We start from the raw sequence: 23326 nt of genomic DNA, 5'->3' as shown, positions 1-23326 counted from the left end.
TCCTGTCCATGTACAATACACAGTGAGCAATGATCTGATCGGGTAGCCATTATGCTGCAGGATAGCTTTGATGTGCCCTGTTTCGGCATTAAGCCTGCAGGGTGAGCAAATGACTTTGGCTCTATTTTCCAGCTTGCTAATAAGGCCAATCTTACAGCTTGTGGAGCTGTAGGAATTCCAGCATGTACACTGACCAGTGAAGGGAGGTTTGTGATAGACAGGATGAGAGAATTCATTTCTCAACTAGCATGTCAAGGTGAATTTGAGCATGGGATAGAGCGCATTAAGGGGTGTAAACAAATTCTTACATGTAGTCGCAGATTCAAATATAGCAAACATATCACCTCTGTATTGAACATTTGCAAGGGATAGGAGGTTGGTGTCATTCCATTGAAAACGTACCTTTTGTGGAAATTGATGAATATGTCAGTGAAGGCTGGGCCTAGAGGGGATCCCATGGAAACACAATCTATTTGGGAATACAGTGTGCCATTAAAGCTGAATTCAACTGGGACAGCTGCTACGTTCATAAATTCAATACATACAGCTGTAGGATTGTCCCATTGGCAATCTCGTAAATCAAACCTAAACCATTTGCTCACCGTGTAAGCTTGATGTCGAAAGTGGGCACATGAAAGCTCTCCTGTGGCATAATGGCCACCCTGATCAGAACATTGTTCACTCTGTATTGTTCATTCTCACATATGGGACTATGGACACTGCCTTTGGACCTAAAATGTTTTGAATCAACCTCAAATTAACTTGGAAGAGTAAGATATCTCAAAACATTTGAGCAACAGGTGACGTTGGTGGTTACATGGTGCAAATATACAGTAGCAATGTGAGTGGTAATTTTCACTGACAGGTTGCTGCGCTCAGTAAACTATCCATTCCATTTTCAGAAAAGTGGTTTGTATAAAATTTGTAGATACGTTTAGCACAGTGGGCTAAATTGCTGGCTTGTAATGCAGAACAAGGCCAGCAGTGCGGGTTCAATTCCCGTACCAGCCTCCCCGAACAGGCGCTGGAATGTGGTGACTAGGGGCTTTTCACAGTAACTTCATTGAAGCCTACTTGTGACAATAAGCGATTATTATTATATTTATTTGCAACATGTCTAAGTTTACAAGCATTCAAGCCTCAGCATTGACCCAAGTGTTAGCTTAACGCTCATTCTCTTTTCAGTTTTTACTTCTTACCATGCTTTCTGTATGTTGTCCACAGGTCAGTATTCTAACAACTCTGGAGAGGAGATTTGACCTACATAGCACCGAACTAGGAGTAATTGCAAGCAGCTTCGAGATTGGAAACCTTATGATAATTTTGTTGGTGAGCTACTTTGGTGGCAAAGGACATCGACCACGACTGATAGGTTGTGGCGGGATCATAATGGCAATTGGTTCTTTATTTTGTGCGCTGCCAGAGTTTCTAAGTCATCAATATCAATACAAGCAGGTGGATACATCAGCGCTGAAGGATACCTGCATGACAAACCTTTCACTGGAGGAACAACAATCGGCAATAAAGAAAAATCTCAAGACATGTGCAGAAACAGAAACAACAAACATGATGTACGTGTTGGTTATTGTGGCTCAGGTTATTATTGGGGCTGGTGCAACCCCAATTCAGCCACTCGGTGTCTCCTACATTGATGACCATGTACGAAAGAGGGATTCGTCACTTTATATTGGTAAGTACTTTATTTGTCATTCCCAAAATCACTGAAATGTGTGTATTCTTCACAACTCCTTTTACACTTGCATATTTCTCACACGTATTTCATGTATTGAACAATGGCAAAGTTTAGGCGAGATCTGCTTTATGCAGGGATTGTGGTCAGAAATGTGGTATAGCTGAGATACCCACAGGTGGATCCAGACTGAGTGTATTTCAGACAATATCCTTGTTTCACTTTCAAAACCCTCTGTGTTGATTATAACTTTAAAGAAAAACTGGTTTCATGATATTCAGTGTATTTTATTCTGTAGGTTTTTCACTTTCTACCTAAAAACGTGTGTTACTAATTTTCATTGTTTGGGTCAGTGAGACAGATAGTTAAAGGGACTATATCATTCCCATATCCTGTCAGGAACTTGACATATCATCAAAGCGACGGGATTACATTAGCAAATAACCGGCAGTTCAAAAGAGATGATGTAAAGACATTAGTGAGGGAGAATCTGCCCTCAGAAGGTCATGAGGTAGAAGAAGTGGAGGGAGAAATCAGGAACAGCAAGAGTCAGAATTCTCTGGTGTCTGTAGATTGTAAGCTCCCTAACTGTAATTATACTGTTGGACAAAGCATCAAAACAAATCATTGGAGCCTGGAACAAAGGCAATATAATATTTTTGGCGCAATCAAATTTGCAGTTTAGAAAATGAGTTTGTGGAATATTTTTGTGACAGTTTCTTTGAACAATACATAGTGAAACTGACTTGGGATAAAGCTATCTTAGAGCTAGTGTTGTGTAATGAAGCAGGGTTAATTAGTCATATCATAGTAAAACATCCACTGAGATCAAAATATCTTTGAATTCCACATTGAATTTGAAAGTGACATACTCCAATCACCCACAAGAATTTTGAACTTCAAGCCAATTACATTGTTATGAGGGGGTCAGCTGGCGAAGGTAAATTGGGTAAATAGACTAGAAGATTTACTAGAACAGCAGGAAAAATTTAAAAAAACAATTCAAAATGTTCAACAAAAGTATATCGCATTGGAAAAAAACTCAGCAAAAACCCATCTGGAGGTCACCCAGGAAGGTAAGGATAATATAAATGAAAAGAGGAGGCTTATCATGTTGCAAGAAAACAGTAGAACGTTTTAGAAACCAGCAAACGGCCACCAAAAAATTGATATATAAAGGGAAAAAATAGAACAAGAGTAAATGAGCCAGAAATGTAAAAACAGATTATAAGAGCTTTTGTAAGTGATTAAAAAGGAAGACAGTAGCTAAAGTAACTCTCTTGGAAATGGAGACAGGAGAAATTAACATGGCAACTGAGGCAGAGGCATTGAACAAATATTTTGGGTGAAATTCTCTGGCCTCCGCCTGGTGTGCTTCTTGGCGGCGGGAAGTGACTCGCCGCTGTTGGCCGGTGACGGGATCTTCTGGTTCCGCTGCTGTCAGTGAGATTTCTCATTGAAACCACCCTACCCGGCCAAGAGACCCGCAGCAGGGGTGCACTGTTGGTGGAACTGGAAGATTTCGCCAGTGTGAACAGCCAGAAGATTTTGCCCTTTGTGTCTGTCTTCACAGTAGAAGAGACAAATTGCATGGCAATAATAGAGAGTAACCAAGGGGCTGAAAAGAATGAGGAAATTAAAGTAATTGATATTAGCAGAGAAAAGCTATTGGTGAAACATAGGGGACTAAAATCTGACAAATGTCTGGAACCAGATGGCCCACACCCTAGGGTTCTGAAAGAGACAGTTGCTGAGATAGAGAACGCAGTAGGTATGATTTTCCAAAATTCCTTAGATTCGAAACGATATCATCAGATCAAATATTGGCAGATGTTACAATGCTTTTTGAGAAAGGAGGAAGAGAAACAAGGAGCTACAGGCCAGCTAGCCTAACATCAGTTGTCGGGGAAAATGTGGGGCGGGAGTCTACGGTCGCCGTCGCCGAAATCGCGTTCGGCGATGGCCGGATAATACCTGTTTCCAACGAAATCGGGGGGCCGCCGCCGCTTTCGCGATGCTCTGCCCCCTCCAAAGCAGCGTACTTGCAGAGTGCGCCGCACGCCGTATCGACGGCCTCAGGATATTGCCTGAAGGCCCACCCCCCGATGCTCCGCCCCCAATTGGCTGAGTTCCCGACGGCGTCGATCGCGCGTGCTATCATCTGTCGGGAACTCGGCGCGGCAGCTGCGGACTCAGTCCAGCACCGCCACAGTTGCGGGAGGGCAGATCCGCGGGCAGGGGCAGCTTTGTCTGGAGCTGGGGGCACTGTTGGGGGGTGGTCCGGGGCTCGTGAGCCGGCCAAAGTGGGGGCGCTATTTTGTAGTTCGGGTCTACGCGCAGCTGGAGTCATGTTGCACAGCGTGGTCACTGTAGGCCACCGCCGTGCGCCTTCCTGGCCACGGACCCAGCAATTTCCGGCCCGTATCAGCAGCTAGAGCCGGATGCTCTACGCTGCCGGCATGCTAGCCCCCAGCCAAGTGGAGGATCGGTGGCCGTTTTGCGCCAAAAATGTGCCATTCCCACGCCAGCGTGGGGACATACCTTCAGAATCGGAGAATCCAGCCCCTGGAATCTATTATTGAGGAAGTCTTAACAATGCTCTTCGAAAAGAATAGTATGATTAGAACAATTCACCATGAAAAAGAAAAATCCTTTTTGAGATGTAACTAGCAGGGCAGATAAAGAGGAAGCAGCAGATGTAGAATACCTGGATTTCCAAAAGACATTTAATAAAGAGTCACAAAAAATGTTTCTGGCAATATAAGGGCTCATGGAATTGGGGGTAATATATTAACATCGATAGAGGATTAGTTTATGGATAGAGATCAGAGAGTGGGCAGAAAAAATCAAGTTGGCGGACTATGACCAGTGGAGGGCCACAAGAATCATTGGTGGGGCTTCAGCTATTTACTATCGATATTCATGAAGAAACAGAGTGGCATTTCTAAGTTTGTTGATAATACAAAGCTTGGTGCAAAGGTAAGCTGTGGGGAGGACACAGAAAAGCAGCAAAGAAATATAGACAGGTTAAGTGAGTGAGCAACAAGATGGCAGATGGAATATAACTTGGGAGGCGTGACATTGTTCTCTTTGGTTGTAAGAATAGAAAAGTAGAATATTTTTTTAAAAGGTGGGAAACTTGTAAATGTTGATGTTCAGTGAGACAAGGGTATGCTCGTACAAGAAATGCAGAAAAATAGTGTGCAGGTACAGCAAGCAATGAGGAAGACAAAGGCACATTGACCTTTTTTCTTGCAATCCAATCCCCTTGCAGCAAAGAAGTCTTGCTACAATTGTACGGGGCTTTGTTGAGACCACATCTAGAATACCATGTGCAGTTTCTGTCTGCACATTTAAGAAAGGATAAGTGTGCACTGGAGGTAGTACAACAAAGTTCATTGAATTGGTCCCTGGGCTGTTATCCTATGGGTTATCCTATGATGAAAGGCTGAGTAAATTGGGCTTACATTCTCTCGTGTTTACAAGAATGAGAGGTGATCTCAATGAAATATGTAATATTGTGAGAACTTGACAGGGGAGATATTGAGAGATTGTTTCCACTGGTCAGGGAACCTAAAATACAAGCGCACAGCTTGAGGATAAAGGGCTGCTCAATTGGAGCTGATATGAAGGAAAATTACTTCACTCAAAAGGCTGTGAATCTTTGGAATTTCACCACCCAAAGAGTTTGTGGATGCTCCATCGTTGAATACCTTTAAGTCAGGAAAGACAGATTTTCGGTCTCCCGGGGCATTAAGGGATATGGGAGTAGGTGGGAAGGTGGAGTTGAAGTCAAGATCGGCCATGATTGTATTGAATGACAGAGCAGTCTTGAGGGCCTGTATAATCTACTCCTGTTCCTACGTCTTGTGCTCTTATGTTCTGGAACATGAAGGAAATGATGCTGACGTGTGCAGAGGAATGTGGCTTGGATTGGAAGGAGTGATATTAAGAAAAAGGAAGGCACAAGTAGCCACGCAGATAGCCTTGAATTTATAAATGAGGAAGTTGATGAATTTTGCAATTCTAGAATGAGTGGGGAGGATGGATGTTGTAAGGGAGGAAGTTTAGAGGAGGTGCCTAGGAGATTTCTGTAAAGATTTATAGAGAAATATTCAGCGAATGAAGGAACTTGGGGCTAATTGTGGACAGTTAGAGAATGAACATTCCTTCCATAATTGCTTTGCGGTATCAGAATGTCACAGTAAGAAACAGAAGTTTTACAAAATCTTCCTTTTTCTTTTTGAATATAATGCTGCCATTGAAAGTCAAGTTGGCTCATGAAAAATAGGCAAGCTTTTTAGAAACATGGGGGGGGGGGGCATGCCCCCAGCGGCATGTTTCTCAGCGGCATGCCATTGGCGGTGGACGGGATCTTCTCGTCCCACCGCTGTCAATGGGATTTCCCATTGAATCCGCCTCTTGCAGAAACCCGCGGCTAGAGTTCGCTGTTGGCGGGACCTAAAGATTCTGCTGGTGAGTACGGCTGTAAAATATACACCCCCCTGCCCAGCTCCCCTCATTTTGCACATTATCCAGAAGTGGCTACCTTTGAAGTTTTTTCAGTTGAAGCCAAAAGCAGTGCGAGAGAATGTTTTTCTACTCTCTCGTGCTTCCAGTGTTTCAAAGGGAGAATGTTTATGGAGCATATTATGAGAAAAGCTGCATGGAGGTGTGGTGTTTTTATAACTTAGGTCAGTGATCTTTCAAATTTCCTCAAGCTGTAGTCCACCAGAAATGATCATGACCTCTCTTAAAGTTTAAATGGTTCATTAGGAAAACAATCTGTCACTATTAAATGACAAGCAATCACATTTCTCAATTAAATTATTTATCACTTAATTGTGACTGAATCTAACTGTCCCCACTTTTTGTCCGATGGCATTTCCATCACTGAAACTCCCACAGAAACATCCTGGGGTTTACCATTGAGCAGAAACTGAACTGGACTAGCCATATTCATACTGTGGCTGCAAGGCACAGGTCAGAGGCTGGGACTTCACAGGTGAGTAACTCACCTCCTGGCTCCCCAAAGTCTGTCCACCATCTAATAGGCACAAGTCAAGAGTGTGATGCAATACTTCCCATTTGCCTGAATGAGTGCAGCTTTGACAGCACTCAAGACACTCAACACCATCCAGGACAATGGAGCTCACTTGAAAGACTTGCATTTATTTCGCACTTTTTATGATCACCAAGTGTCACAAAGTGCTTTATACCCAATGATGTTCTTTTTGAAGTGTAGTCACTTGTGAGGTCTTGTGGTGCAGTGGGTAGCGTCTTTACCTTTGCATGAGACTGCTTCAGGACTTGGTGTCCACATGGTGTTCATAATGTAACTGAAAAGGTTGATTATCAACCTATAAAATCCTTCCATTACGCCTGAAGGCAGATGATAAGAATGAGACAATTTCCTGGTTAGTCATCCTACAGATGGTGGCAAACCACTGCAAAACGTTGCCAAGCCCTATCATGGACCAATCCAATGGAAGTCCATGGTTGCCAATGCCCTCTTAAGGCATGGTACCAAGAGGAGGAGTCAATTTTCAAAATGTTAAGATGTTAAACATTGTTGCAGCTCATTTCATTCAGGTGACTATTCCATCATCCCCCTTTTGATTTAACTCATCATTAGCATCATTAGCTGCCTAGATCCTTCCTCAACCTTAATTGATCTTCAAATTCACACGCCAGTTTCTCTCTGAGCCTGGCACTTCGCCAAATTCGCCCGTCAATCTCAGCCTATATGTGAATCCTGTTTGGCGATTTCCGCAGCTGTATTCCTGTCTAGTGCACTGTTCTCACAACTAGAGCTGGATTCTCCGCCCGCCACGCCACGCCACATTTCAGTTTTACCCTGCCGGCGGGATGCTCTGTTGCACCAGCTAGTCAATGGGGTTTCCCATTGTGGGGCAGCACCACTCCGTCGGGAAACCCCCCCGTGCTGCGGGCAAAATGGAGCATCCCGCCGGCGGAGAATCCAGCCCCTTTTGTCTGCTTTCTATCCTCCTTCACGGCCATCCATTTAGAAAATAACATTTTAAAATGAAGTGTTTGTCACTGACAGCAAGGGAAATGTATGTAATATAAATTAGAGCACATTACAATGATGATGTCAAATGTTCTAACAACCACCCCTCCCCCCTCCAACCCCCATGAAAATGGAATTTATAAAAATATTAATTCCACTGAGTTGACAGCTTTACAAATTTGAACCATGTCCATTTTATCTCATTTTTTATGTGTCGCTTTGATATGTCACTCTCAATTACTGTCCTTGAAAAGATACAATCAAGACAACTTTCTACAAACTTCTGCATTATCCGGGAAGATGAGGCTACAATATATACAATTTATTTTTCATACTCCTTGCAAATTAAGATCTGTCTCATTAGTAATGAAAGCATGTTCTACTCTTTAGTGCATCATCTTTGTGTGTGTACAGATAGATTGTTACAGGCATCAAGATTCGAGTTGTGCAGGGCAGCAAAACATTACCATTCTATCAACTGTTTTAAGAGTCTTAGATGATTGGGATTATTCAATCTAGTACAAACTTCCTGATCAAGGAATCATTTCTGGTATGACAGTTTGAATGTTGACACAGTGCTTTGGAGAGAAGTGTATGTGAAAGGACAAAGAAACAATTGTCTTATTTATTGTTTGAAATAGAATGCACACAAAAACAAGAGCCTCAATTGCTTAGTACTAAAGCAGAGTTTAAGTGAATTCAGCAGGGGAGCTCATTGTCAAAGGTAATTATTCAAGACTCAGTGATAATTATAGACCTGACCTAAGGGCCCATAGTGGATCGAGTGGCACTCCAGGGCTGAGTTATTAGAGTAGATATTCGAAACAGCAGTTCAATCAAGATTGGCTCAATTTCAATTCTAAAGTTAATCATGTGGTTGAAAATAGCAACATATAAGGCATAAGATGGGATATGTCAGGCATGCAGTAGTAATCAGACTTACTGTAATCAGCTACATTTGCCAACTTTGCCTAGAAAGTGATGCACATATCTCTTGAATAGTGAGGCTTGCTGAAAATGTGGGTCAAGATTAATTTCAGAAATGTTAAATAATTAAAATCTTAATAAAGAATAATTTACTCTTTATTGTTCAAGGTAGCAAATAATTCAGACTGCATTCAAAATTAATTGCAGCTAATTAAAGCATTTTAGTCGTATCACTCTTCTTTTTCCAAAGTTGTCATGAGTTCAGAAGCACTCAGTGGTTCGATGTGTTACACATTTTATAATTTTCAGCAGAAGAAATGTATTGGAATTGATTTTCTTGAGCTGGAACGAGATTCATCGTTGAAATGCGATTTTGTTATTTTTATGCTTCAGGCTCAAAATGAAATCACATTTTTTTCTGAAAGAGAGGTTGTGTATTTAGAACCTGGAGTTCCCCTGCTTCATTCAGTTGCTCAGGATGAACTCAGCCCACTTTCTATGAAGAGTCATATTGGACGTGCAACGTTACTCTGTTTCTCCCTCCACAGGGGCTGCCAGATCTGCTGTGTTTTTTCCAGCACTACTTTTTTTAAAATTCCACTTTCCATGCTTGCTGGCTGTCAACAGGTGCAGAAATACTGAGGTTGTACACGGCTCCTTAAATCACATCCAATAAAGATCTCCTTGTGCTTGTTCTGCCCCTAACTCCATGGACTTCTATGGGTTTGAATTCCCTCCCCCATACATGCGGGTATGTTATATATTCGTCAATCTGCATGTTTTGCATTTTGGCCTTTGTATGTCCTTTTCTTTTAAGTATAACATTTTGGTTGAAATTACCATTGGCAGTCCACGGTTAGCTCCTATTCTTTTACGGGGTAGCAACACACTTAAAAGTTGAGATGTGCTAATTAAATGATACACAAACTAAAGTTCAGTGCCTCATTAGAAAGTATGTACCGAAAGAAGCTTTTTGCAGCAATTACGCAATTTGTTGAATAAAGAGGCTTCAATCAGAAGTGGAGGTATAGCAACCCCTATCACCGCACAGCCCCTATCATTGAATTTTCAACAATTCTAGAGCCACCCACATCTAGTAAAAAGCTATGAACTCAAAGCTTGGCAAGCACCTCTGAAAGGAGCATGATTATTGAAGTTCATCAGTGGATAAGTTGTGTTACGCTCTCTCAAGTAGGCGGGTGGAGGGAAAAGGGGGAGGGGACATTAGACTTGAGTTAGTTGCCGGTGTAATCTGGCGAGTGCCCCAGCAGCCCATAATTCACCGTCACAGCTTCCGAAGTCAGATTGGCCTTCCTGAAAGTGAACCCTCGGAAGGCGACGGGCCCAGACGGGATCCCTGGTCGTGCACTCAGAGCCTGCGCGGACCAGCTGGCAGAGGTATTCACGGACATCTTTAAACCTGTCCCTGCTCCACTCCGAGGTCCCCACCTGCTTCAAGAAGACCACCATCATACTGGTACCAAAGAAGAACCAGGCAACGTGCCTCAATGACTACCGACCAGTGGCCCTGACTTCAGTCGTAATGAAGTGCTTTGAGAGGTTGATCATGAAGCGCATCACCTCCATACTCCCAGAACGCCTTGATCCACTGCAATTCGCATACCGCTGCAACCGGTCCACATCAGACACCATTTCCCTGGCCCTACACTCATCCCTAGAGCATCTCGAAAACAAGGACTCCTACATTAGACTCCTATTTATTGACTACAGCTCCACCTTCAACACCATAATCCCAGCCAAGCTCATATCAAAGCTCCAAAACCTAGGACTTGGCTCCCCACTCTGCAACTGGATCCTCGATTTTCTGACCAACAGACCACAATCAGTAAGAATGAACAACAACACCTCCTCCACAATAGTCCTCAACACCGGCACCCCGCAAGGCTGCGTACTTAGCCCCCTACTCTACTCCCTGTACACACACGACTGTGTGGCAAAACTTGGTTCCAACTCCATCTACAAGTTTGCTGACGATACGACCATAGTGGGCCGGATCTCGAATAACGATGAGTCTGAATACAGGAGGGAGCTAGAGAACCTAGTGGAGTGGTGTAGCGACAACAATCTCTCCCTCAATGCCAGCAAAACTAAAGAGCTGGTAATTGACGTCAGGAAGCAAAGTACTGTACACACCCCTGTCAGCATCAACGGGGCCGAGGTGGAGATGGTTAGCAGTTTCAAATTCCTAGGGGTGCACATCTCCAAAAATCTGTCCTGGTCCACCCACGTTGACGCTACCACCAAGAAAGCACAACAGCACCTATACTTCCTCAGGAAACTAAGGAAATTCGGCATGTCCACATTGACTCTTACCAACTTTTACAGATGCACCATAGAAAGCATCCTATCGGGCTGCATCACAGCCTGGTATGGCAACTGCTCGGCCCAGGACCGCAAGAAACTTCAGAGAGTCGTGAACACCACCCAGTCCATCACACGAACCTGCCTCCCATCCATTGACTCCATCTACACCTCCCGCTGCCTGGGGAAAGCGGGCAGTATAATCAAAGATCCCTCCCACCCGGCTTACTCACTCTTCCAACTTCTTCCATCGGGCAGGAGATACAGAAGTCTGAGAATACGCACAAACAGACTCAAAAACAGCTTCTTCCCCACTGTCACCAGACTCCTAAATGACCCTCTTATGGACTGATTTCATTAACACTACACCTGTATGCTTCATCCGATGCCAGTGCTTTTGTAGTTACATTGTATATGTTGTGTTGCCCTATTATGTATTTTCTTTTATTCCCTTTTCTTCTCATGTACTTAATGATCTGTTGAGCTGCTCGCAGAAAAATACTTTTCACTGTACCTCGTACACGTGACAATAAACAAATCCAATCCAATCCAATGCACGCTCAAAGATGTCACCAAGATGCCTTAGCCACATTTCTCATCAGACCACATGTGACTAACACAGATGAACTGAGGATGACAGTCAGGCATCCCCACAGATCATCAGCCATTTTTAGGAACATTGACAGCCTGCATTTATGTCCTGGAGGAGTGAGGGCAGGCAAAACAGACAGGTCAAAGGGGCCCCAGTTGGTTGCAATGCAGTAGTATTTGGAAAGCAGTGGTGTAATCAGACAAAGTCAGCATGGATTTCGGAAAGGAAATTTAGACTTTCAGAAGGTTTTTGACAAGGTCTCACATAGCAGACTATTATGTAAAGTTAAACCGCTTGTGATTGTGGGTAATATATTGAGATGAATAGAAAGATGGCTAGCGGACAGGAAGCAAATTGTTGGAATAAATGGCAAATTTTACGAATGGCAGGCAGTGACTAGTGGGGTACCGCAGGGATCTGTGCTAGGACCCCAACTGTTTACATTATATAATAATGATTTGGACGAGGGAATTAAATGTATTATTTCCAAATTTGCAGATGATACAAAATTGGGTGGGAGGGTGAGCTGTGAGGAGGATACAGAGATGCTTCAGCGAGATGTGGAAAGGCAGGGAGAGTGGGCATATGCATGGTAGATGCAGTATAATGTTGAATAATGTGAGCTTATCTGCTTTGGTAGCAAAATTAGAGAGGAAGATTATTATTTGAATGGGTGTAAATTGAGAGAGATAGATACTCAGTGAGGCCTCGGTGCCCTCGTGCATCAATCACTAAAAGTAAGCGTGCAGGTACAGCAGGTAGTAAAGAAGGCAAATGGTATGTTGCCTTCATAGCGAGAGGATTTGAGTATAGGAGTGAGGATGTTTTACTGCAATTGTATAGGCCACACCTGTACTATTGTGCGCAGTTTTGGTAGCATTATCTGAGGAAGGATTTGCTTGCTATGGAGGAAGTGCAGCGAAGGTTTACCAGGCTGATTCCTGGGATGGCAGGACTGCCATATGAGGAGAGACTAAATTGGTTAGGATTATATTAATTGGAGTTTAGAAGAATGAGAGGGGATCTCATAGAAACTTACACAATTCTAACAGGATTGGACAGGGTAGATATAGAAAGAATGTTCCAGATGGTGGGGGAGTCCAGAACTAGGGGTCATAGTTTGAGGATAAGGGGTAAACCTTTCAGGACTGAGGTGAGGAAATATTTCTTTACCGAGTGAGTGGTGAAACTGTGGAATTCACTGCCACAGAAAGTAGTTGAGGCCAAAACATTGTGTAATTTCAAGAAGGAGTTAGATATAGTTCTTGGGGCTAAAGGGATCAAGGGATAGGGGGAAAAGGCTGAATCAGGGTATTGAATTCGATGATCAGCCATGATCATAATAAATGGTAGAACAGACTTGAAGGCCAAATGGCCTCCTCTTGCTTCTATTTTCCGTGTATGTTTCTATGTATATTTGGCTCTCCTGATGTGGCCATTTTCAGAGTGACCTCCAGTACTCTCGATACACTTGGAATAATTTTATGACTATCAGAAATGATCATTACCCCTATGTTTCTTATTACAGATATAGTTGAAGATTTCTTCTTTGAGCAATTTATATTAGAACTGTCAATTCATTTCTCCAGAATGTCTTCATAATTTAACTACGAGCATTGTACAGAGAAAATCTCTTGCATTATATGCTAAATTGAGACAAATAAACTTTTGTGACTCCTTTCTGAGTTAAATTACTGTCGTCGTTCAGAGAATGGATCACATGATGTACTCTTTTGAGAACAGCATGGGTCTGCTCATGGAACAAATGGAACTTTAGAGTTTCTATTCACCATCCCCCAGCCTCGTTTTATTTATTCTGTCATTTGTGTCAATTCAAAAGATGTAGGCAGCACTTTTACCACATTATACATCATTGAACTCATGTTGGTTGATGAAGATTACCAACACTACAAATTGCTGTGTTTCTTTATAAGAGATAAATCTATATGGTTGGAAAGAATGAAGAATGTAACATTGAAAGAAATGAATTTCACAGTTCATTAGGCACTTATGACATGTCCTTACGAGAGGAAGATGTAAAATAAAAAAGACAGATATAAGAGAACATGGTCTATCCCTAATGAATTACTGAACACGCCTCATTATGCATTGAATATGGCACTGATTGGAGGAGAAATCTGGAGGGAAATTCAAACTGTATGTGCCATTCTCTCTCACACTTCAAAGAATCTGTGGCAGAACCATTGAGGCATCATGCTTATTCACAAGTCCTGCCAAATAGGATGGGGATAGGTGGGGCACTAAAGAGGGTAGGAAATAACTTCAAGATGGGGGAACAATAAAAATAAATGTTTTCAAATTGCTTAGTACCATTCGGCCTAGTACAATGACAAATATTAGAGCTGCACCCACAGGACTGATCTGAAGGAGCTCTGTGAAGGGTCACTCCTGAAATATTTTCCATTTCAGGCACTAACTGGTTCAATTTTTGCTATGTTATATTACCAACATTCACTGGAATTGAACTTCCATGAACCACAGTCACAATGTTTATCTCGAATCACGCTCATTGTTACCCTCCAGCATTGACCCCACTTGACTACAGTGAATAGAGAGAGTGAGCACCTATTGTCATGAGAATTACATATATGCCAGGGGTGCATATTGGATGCCCACTTGCTCGAACTTCAAACATATTCATCCTCTCTGCATCTGGTCATGGATCAGCACTTTAAGGCCTCTGTGTCTTTGGAAAATTATGAAAAATTAAATCTGTGGCGTCCAGGGCATGATTCCAGCTCAGAGACCCCCTCGCTCACTGTAGGGTCAAGTCCAGTCCTTCAGAAGCTGGTATACTTCTTATACTTTAGCTTCCTAGCCTCCAGCCATCCGCACCCATCAACCCACCAATCCCCCTTACATCAACAGTTGTTAGCTTTGCAAATTTATTAAACGAGAGATCCTTATCACCAGCCAAATGTGCAAGTGGATCAAACAAGTTTACACCACCTGCATAATTCCTTGTTGTTGGTTCCGGGCACACGAGAAAGAAATGTAACACTGTTGGATCGATTTTGAGGATGTAATCAACATTGAGAAAAATGATTTAAGGTTGCGATCTCACATGGCTAAACTGTATGCAAGTGCATACTTAACCAAATGGAATGCTGGAAATATCTGGATATAGAGAGTGGTTTCATAGCTGACCACTTCAAGGTTATTCAAACTTGCCGGGAGATGAATGGAACAATGCTACCAGCTGAGTGTGTATGGAAGCTGTCAGTCACAGCCTGGTAAAATCAATATCAAAGAGAAATAAATGAATGGCTTGCAGATCACAGATCTGAGGGATTTAAACCTGGCTGGCTGGTTTTCTCTTTCCAGGAATTGCAGGTGCTACTTCCACTGTCTCAGCCAGCAAGTGTATCGTCCAGGTGAGTTTTAAAGCAGTTAACAGATGAAATGCTCATTCAGAGTGCAGGTGCAGGTACAGTGTGCTCCAAGCCTCCTTCTGTGCTATAACAATTTTTTGAATGCTGGGTTTTCACTTCCTGGTATGTGTGCTTATTCATGACAGGTTTTCCACTTGGAAGCCAGCCTGATTACTACACCTCACTCTCTGTTGGGTGGGAGATGCTGCAGAGGAGGTCACATTCTGGGAACTGATGGGCCTCCTGCTTTTTGGTGTAGAATGCATCAGGTGGTGCTCGATACAGTGTGGCTTGGGGAGTTTGGTGTCGTCTCCAGAGGAGGAGGCGGCAGGTTCAGAGAGATATCAGGCATAGAAACGGGGCTGGGGGTGCCAATGATCACTGGGGTGCGTGATTGTCGGGCGATTCAATCACACAAGGACCTGATTGCAGGGGGTCGGTCAGCAATGGGTTCGCTTGGGACCTGGGGAGAATCGCACCTACTCTTCCCAGCCCACGAGTAGTGCTGATAACTAAGCAGCTGTCCTCACCTCCCTTTAGCTAATGGGTTTCTTGAGGCCCAGGAAACCTGGGCAGCCAGGGTTAAAACTGAAAGAGAGAGAAAATCTGAGGCATATAGCCCGATAAAATATTTAAGTGGACCAGCTGCCTTTCTGAGAATATGTTGAATGCTTGACTCCTAACGCACCTACTAAAACCAGAAGTTGGTGGCTTTGGCAGGCTGTGTTCTCCTTTGAGATTAAATATTTTTCTTAACATCGTACCTGTCCCAAACCCACCTGTTTTTTGAGGGTTAAAATTGCCCCACACATTTCTGGGTTTTTGTATCATTGAATAATCTAAAATGTGATGATCTTTTACTTCAGATGCCACCAGTTTAGGTTGCCCAATATTTGTGTGTATTTGTATAAATCTATTATGTTTTTCAATAATCATTAATGTTCTGCTCATATGGAGGAAGACGCTCAACGTCCTGTTACAGTTAAAGAGAAATTACACAACATCAACAGCTTTACTTTGCTTCTTCTCTATCAGCATTTTAAATTGCCCAGAGTTTACTAGGAAAATAACAGTGAGTTTACTGCAGCACATTAATTATTGTCTCAATAATCCATGTGCGTCTACCATGTGTGTCTTCATGAGGAAGAGATGTCACCAGAGTTGCGACACATAATAAATTTGCAGTTCTGTTGTTAGCTTTACAGGGTGGTGTTTACCAGCGAAGGGGTAGAGGTTGGAGGAAAGGGCAAGGGTGTGGCTTTTCGTGGTTCCTTCCATCCTACTGCTGGGTCCATTGATCAGGCACTAAGTGTCTTTGAATTAGGCGACAGACAAAACCGAAAAAGGTTGCTTATCGCTTTCCACACGTGGTGAGCACCGACCTGCTGTTGAACAGCAGTGGTGGTGGGATGAAGCCCTTAAGCTGGCATTAATTGCCTACCTAAGGGCCTCAATTGACATCTGGGTGTGAAAGCCATTTGCAAGCCTTTCCACCCTGTTCAAAGGTTTGGAGAGGTGGAATTTCTTGAGACCCGTGGAGTCTCATTCCTGCAAGTATTAGAAATTTTACATTTTTTTCTTACTCTGTCTCTTTCTTCTTCTCTCACTTCATCCAATATTTCTTTCTTCCTTTCTTTCTCCTTCTGTATCTGATTGACACTAATTCACCTTTTCTGCATTCTTCCTCTCTTCTTTCTCAATCATGAAGTTTCATTGGCTAAGAAGATAGATTGTTGGCCTGTTAATTGTCATAGTTGCATATGCCCTATCGATCCCATAATGTCACACTGTAAACTTGCAGAAATTTGGAGTACAATGATTCTTCCAACTTAAGTATGTGGGGCAACTCTAACTCATGGGGCACAGACTCCAGAAGATTCTGGGCCATGAAATGAGAGCCACTGACACTGCAGATTGTATGGGGTTCACTTTAACTGAGGCATGTTCGGGGAAGATCTGGAGGTGACAGAAAATCCTCACTGAGACTTCACTGTGAGGTCCATGCCATTTGAATTTCAGAGCCTCATTTGAACAATCCATGTGTGTCTATCAGTGAAAGGGCCTACAGGCAGGGACTGAAACTGTGTTTGGCTCCCAATAATACCGGGCATCTAAAGGTGCAGTTTTAGGACCTAGGGGAAGCAACTGACCCATGCAGAATTATTAGAAAAGTGATCTAAGTACTTAGTTGTCCTCATCGATAATTCTGACCACAGTGTAGTTGTTGACTTTGGCCTCTTTGGGGGACAATCTTGGCAGTTAAAAGTGCATGCAGCAGAAATAAGATTGTCAGGCCATGACTTCTGTCTATAAAGTCACACACTGGCTCCCTCCTCCATCCCACCTGAAGTGGACATCTTACCCATGTCTCGAATAGGCAAGTTCCAATGAGGAACTACCAATGAGGGGAGGGAACAGCCTTTTCCACCGGTTGCATTCTCGCTGGTAAAATGGTGGGAGGGAGTTAATATCAATCACTTAAACCATTGATCCAAAACAGATTTTTCTTATTTCATACTTATCTATGTTCTCAGCACCCATTTAAAAAATAATTAATTCAAAAGTTGCTACCGGTTTCCAGTTGGTTATTTCTCCCAGCAAAGATCAAATAAATCCTATTGTTGCCTGTCTGCAACACTGAGAAAATGTTTTCTGTGTGCTATGAGTTAAAAATGTGAAAACACATTGGGTGGAATTTAATGTCCTCCCCGTGGTGGGTTTGATAGAACATAGAACATCACAGCGCAGTACAGGCCCTTCGGTCCTTGATGTTGCGCCGACCTGTGAAACCACTCTAAAGCCCATCTACACTGTTCCCTTATCGTCCATATGTCAATCGAATGACCATTTAAATGCCCTTAGTGTTGGCGAGTCAACTACTGTTGCAGGCAGGGCATTCCACGTCCTTACTACTCTCTGAGTAAAGAACCGACCTCTGACATCTGTCTTATATCTATCTCCCCTCAATTTAAAGCTATGTCCCCCTCGTGCTAGACATCACCATCCGAGGAAAAAGGCTCTCACTGTCCACCCTATCCAATACTCTGATCATCTTGTATGCCTCAATTAAGTCACCTCTTAACCTTCTTCTCTCTAACGAAAACAGCCTCAAGTCCCTCAACCTTTCCTCATAAGATCTTCCCTCCATACCAGGAAACATTCTGGTAAATCTACTCTGCACCCTTTCCAATCCTTCCACATCATTCCTATAATGCGGCGACCAGAATTGCACAAAATCCTCCAAATGCGGTCGCACCAGAGTTTTGTACAGCTGCAACATGACCTCATGGCTCCGAAACTCAATCCCTCTACCAATAAAAGCTAACACACCATATGCCTTCTTAACAACCCTCTCAACCTGGGGGCAACTTTCAGGGATCTATGTACATGGACACCGAGATCTCTCTGCTCATCCACACTGCCAAGAATCTTACCATTGGCCCAGTACTCTGTCTTCCTGTTATTCCTTCCAAAATGAATCACCTCACACTTTTCTGCATTAAACTCCATTTGCCACCTCTCAGACCAGTGCTTCAGCTTATCTATGTCCCTCTGTAACTTGTAACATCTTTCCGCACTGTCCACAACTCCACCGACTTTAGTGTCATCTGCAAATTTACTCACCCATCCTTCTACGCCCTCCTCTAGATCATTTATAAAAATAACAAACTGCAGTGGCCCCAAAACAGATCCTTCTGGTACACCACTAGTAACTGGACTCCAGTCAGAACATTTCCCATCAACCACCATCCTTTGTCTTCTTCCAGCTGGCCAATTTCTGATCCAAACTGCTAAATCACCCTGAATCCCATGCCTCCGTATTTTCTGTAGTAGCCTACCATGGGGAACCTTATCAAACGCTTTACAGAAATCCAGATACACCACATCAACTGCTTTACCTCAACCATCTGTTTGGTCACCTTCTCAAAGAACTCAATAAGGTTTGTGAGGCACAACCTACCCTTCACAAAACCGTGTTGACTATCTCTAATCAAATTATTCCTTTCCAGATGATTATACATCCTATCTCTTATAAACCTTTCCAAGATTTTGCCCACAACAGAAGTAAGGCTCACTGGTCTATAGTTACCTGGATTGTCTCTACTCCCCTTCTTGAACAAGGGGACAACATTTGCTATCCTCCAGTGTTCTAGCACTATTCCTGTAGACAAAGATGACTTAAAGATCAAAGCCAAAGGCTCAGCAATCTCCTCCCCAGCTTCCCAGAGGATCCTAGGATAAATCCCATCCGGCCCAGGGGACTTATCTATTTTCACACTTTCCAGAATTGCTAACATCTCCTCCTTATGAACCTCAAGCCCTTCTAGTCTAGTAGCCTGAATCTCAGTATTCTCCTCGACAACATTGTCTTTTTCCTGTGTGAATACTGACGAAAAATATTAATTTAGCACCTCTCGTATCTCCTCGGACTCCAAGCACAACTTCCCACTACTGTCCTTGACTGGCCCTACTCTTACCCTAGTCATTCGTTTATTCCTGACATATCTATAGAAAGCTTTAGGGTTATCCTTGATCCAACTTGCCAAAGACTTCTCATGTTCCCTCCTGGCTCTTCTTAGCTCTCTCTTTAGGTCCTTCCTAGCTAACCTGTAACTCTTGAGCGCCCTAACTGAACCTTCATGTTGCATCTTTACATAAGCCTCCTTCTTCCTCTTGACAAGTGTTTCGACTGCTTTAGTAAACCACAGTTCCCTTGCTCGACCACTTCCTCCCTGCCTGACAGGTACACACTTATCAAGGACACGCAGTAGCTGTTCCTTGAACAAGCTCCACATTTCCATTGTGCCCATTCCCTGCAGTTTTCCTCTCCATCCGATGCATCCTAAGTCTTGCCTCATCGCATCATAATTGCCTTTCCCCCAGATATAACTCTTGCCCTGCGGTATATACCTATCCCTTTCCATCACTAAAGTAAACGTAATCGAATTGTGGTCACTATCACCAAAGTGCTCACCTACCTCCAAATCTAACACCTGTCCTGGTTCATTACCCAGTACCAAATCCAATATGGCCTCCCCTCTCGTTGGCCTATCTACAGACTGTGTCAGGAAACCCTCTTGCACACATTGGACAAAAACGGACCCATCTAAAGTACTCGAACTATAGCGTTTCCAGTCAATATTTGGAAAGTTAAAGTCCCCCATAACAACTACCCTGTTGCTTTCGCTCCTCTCCAGAATCATCTTTGCAATCCTTTCCTCTACATCTCTGGAACTTTTCGGAGGCCTATGGAAAACCCCTAACAGGGTGACCTCTCCTTTCCTGTTTCTACCGTCAGCCCATACTACCTCAGTAGACGTGTCCTCATCAAACGTTCTTTCTGCCACCGTAATACTGTCCTTAACGAACAATGCCTCCCCCCCTCTTTTACTACCTTCCCTGAGCTGACTGAAATATCTAAACCCCGGCACCTGCAAAAACCATTCCTGTCCCTGCTCTATCCATGTCTCCGAAATGGCCACAACATCGAAGTCCCAGGTACCAACCCATGCCACAAGTTCACCCACCTTATTCCGGATGCTCCTGGTATTGAAGAAGACACACTTTAAACCACCTTCCTGCCTGCCGGTACACTCCTGCAACTTTGAAACCTTACTCATGATCTCACTACTCTCAACCTCCTGTATACTGGAACTACAATTCAGGTTCCCAAGCCCCTGCTGAACTAGTTTAAACCCGCCCGAAGAGCATTAACAAATTTCCCCCCCAGGATATTGGTACCCCTCTGATCCAGGTGTAGACCATCCCGTTTGTAGATGTCCCACTGACCACTGAATGAGTCCCAATTATCCAGAAATCTGAAACCCTCCCTCCTGCACCATCCCTGTAGCCACGTGTTCAACTCCTCTCTCTCCCTATTCCTCGTCGCGCTATCACGTGGCACGGGTAACAACCCAGAGATAATAACTCTGTCCTAGATCTAAGTTTCCACCCTAGCTCCTTGAATTCCTGCCTTACATCCCTATCCCTTTTCCTACCTATGTCGTTGGTACCTATGTGGACCACGACTTGGGGCTGCTCCCCCTCCCCCTTAAGGATCCCGAAAACACGATCCGAGACATCACGCACCCTGGCACCTGGGAGGCAACACACCAACCGCGAGTCTCACTCATTCCCACAGAATCTCCTATCTATCCCCCAACTATGGAGTCTCCAATGACAAATGCTGTACTCCTCTCCCCCCTTCCATTCTGAGCAACAGGGACAGACTCTGTGCCAGTGACCTGTACCCCATGGCTTACCCCTGGTAAGTCCCTCCCCCCCAACAGTATCCAAAGCGGTATACTTGTTACTAAAGGGAACGACCACAGGGGATCCCTGTACTGACTGCTTCCTCCCAGCCCCTCTCACCGTCACCCATCTATCTTTATTCTTCGGAGTAACTACATCCCTGAAGCTGCTATCTATGACCATCTCTGTCTCCCGAATGATCCGAAGTTCATCCAGCTCCAGCTCCAGTTCCCTAACGCGGTTTCTGAGGAGCTGGAGATGGGTGCACTTCCCACAGATGAAATCAGCAGGGACACTGACGGCGTCCCTCACCTCAAACATTCTGCAGGAGGAACATTGCACTACCTTCCCTGCCATCCCCTCTAGATAAAAAAAGAAAAAGAAAGAAAGAGCTTACCTGTTATTCACTCCCCTTCTCAGCAAGCACTCACTCAGCAACCTCTGCGCCCCGCACGATAACACCTGAGGGAAATGAAAAGAAAAACTACTTACCAGCCACTAGCCTGTCCCTTACCTGCAGGCTGTGACTTCACGGTTCAACTTCTTGGTGGGACATTTAAGCAGGCGGGATCTTCCCCTCTACATCCCATTAGTCCATTGAGGAAGGCCTCATCCCGCTGCCGCAGGTATTGATGTGTTGGGTGTTCTGGATCACATACAGGTCACCAACACTTGAAACAGTGCAACACTATTTTATTGAATCATTAACTGTTTAAACTTACTTAGACTGTGGGTTAATACAATACTAGCTTTCACTAAAGACCTCTGCCTTGTCCTAACCAGTCAATGCACTCAGCACATGGTGAATGTCTGTGTTGCAGGCTGTGAGCTCTGTCCTCCTAGCTAGCTGCAACTCGAATGAGCGGGAACTCAGGATGCCCCCTGTCTTTATAGTGCGTGTGCACTCACCGGTGATTGGCTGCGGTGTTGTGTGTGTTGATTGGTCCCACTGTGTATCTATCAGTGTGTGTCTGCACCATGATATACTGGTGTATATTATGACATCCCCTCTTTTATAAAAAATGTACCTGTGTGGCAATAAATAGTGTATGGTGAATGATCCTGACTACGTGTGTGCGAAATATTTACAGGACTATGTGCATAAAAACTAAGCTATTTACATGGGAAGGTGCCTGGTGCAGAAAACTAAGCTATTTACATGGGAAGGTGCCTGGTGCAGAAAAACAGTGTGTCACAAGAATAACGAGATGAACACTATATACAAACCACTTGAACGATTAAACGGAAGAACAGAACAAATCAGAAAGTCCATGAGTCCACAAAGTTCACAAATTAAGTCTCTGAGGTGGGCGACGAATTCTGGTTGACCGCCTCAAGGGTGGGTTGGGAGCTGCCTGCTGAGGAGCGGGCTGGACTGCGTCAGATTGAGGAGGATGCAGAGTGACCGGAATCTCTGCATAGTCCAGGTCAGGGTCAACAGGAGGGCGTGGCAATGGTGGAGGATCGCGTGGCACTGGCGGAGGATCACGTAGCGAGCGCGGAACGAGACAAACGGCACGCCGATTACGGCGCAGAATTGAGCCACCCGGTAGACGAACCAGGAACGAGCAGGGAGCCACCTGCCGAAGAACCACAGCCATTGCAGACCAGCCACCATCCGGAAGATGGATGCGGACGTTGTCAGCTGGAGCCAGAGCAGGGAGATCAGCTGCACGGGAGTCATGAGCCGCCTTGTGCTGTGCACGAGACAGTTACATTCGTTGAAGGACCGGAACGTGGTCGAGGTCTGGGACATGAATGGATGACACCGTCGTCCTCAGGGTGCGACCCATGAGCAGCTGGGCTGGCGACAGGCCAGTGGACAGTGGGGCCAAGTGATAGGCCAGCAGGGCGAGGTAGAAATCAGGCCCAGCATCAGCAGCCTTGCAGAGGAGCCGTTTGACTATGTGGACGCCCTTCTCCGCTTTGCCGTTAGATTGGGGGTACAGGGGACTGGATGTCACATGCACAAAGTTGTACCTCCTGGCAAAGTAGGACCATTCCTGGCTTGCGAAGCAGGGGCCATTGTCCGACATCACAGTGAGTGGGATGCTGTGACGAGCAAAGGTGTCCTTACAGGCACGGATGGCTGCAGACGATGTGATGTCGTGTAAACGTAC

General features: G+C 44.2%; 1 protein-coding gene across 1 annotated transcript in view; it reads left to right on the top strand.

The window, feature by feature from the left end:
* LOC140429418 (solute carrier organic anion transporter family member 3A1-like) overlaps positions 1–23326 on the top strand; it is a 485186-nt gene that overhangs the window by 47419 nt on the left and 414441 nt on the right. Inside the window, exon 2 of the mRNA XM_072516369.1 lies at positions 1225–1690. Within this exon, the coding sequence (XP_072372470.1) occupies positions 1225–1690 (466 nt within the window). The remainder of the gene's footprint in view (positions 1–1224; positions 1691–23326) is intronic.

Source organism: Scyliorhinus torazame, chromosome 9 (genome assembly GCF_047496885.1).
Source record: "Scyliorhinus torazame isolate Kashiwa2021f chromosome 9, sScyTor2.1, whole genome shotgun sequence".
Classification (NCBI taxonomy): Eukaryota; Metazoa; Chordata; class Chondrichthyes; order Carcharhiniformes; family Scyliorhinidae; genus Scyliorhinus; species Scyliorhinus torazame.
The sequence above is the reverse complement of the archived record's forward strand: the minus strand, read 5'-3'. Positions and strand labels throughout refer to the sequence as shown.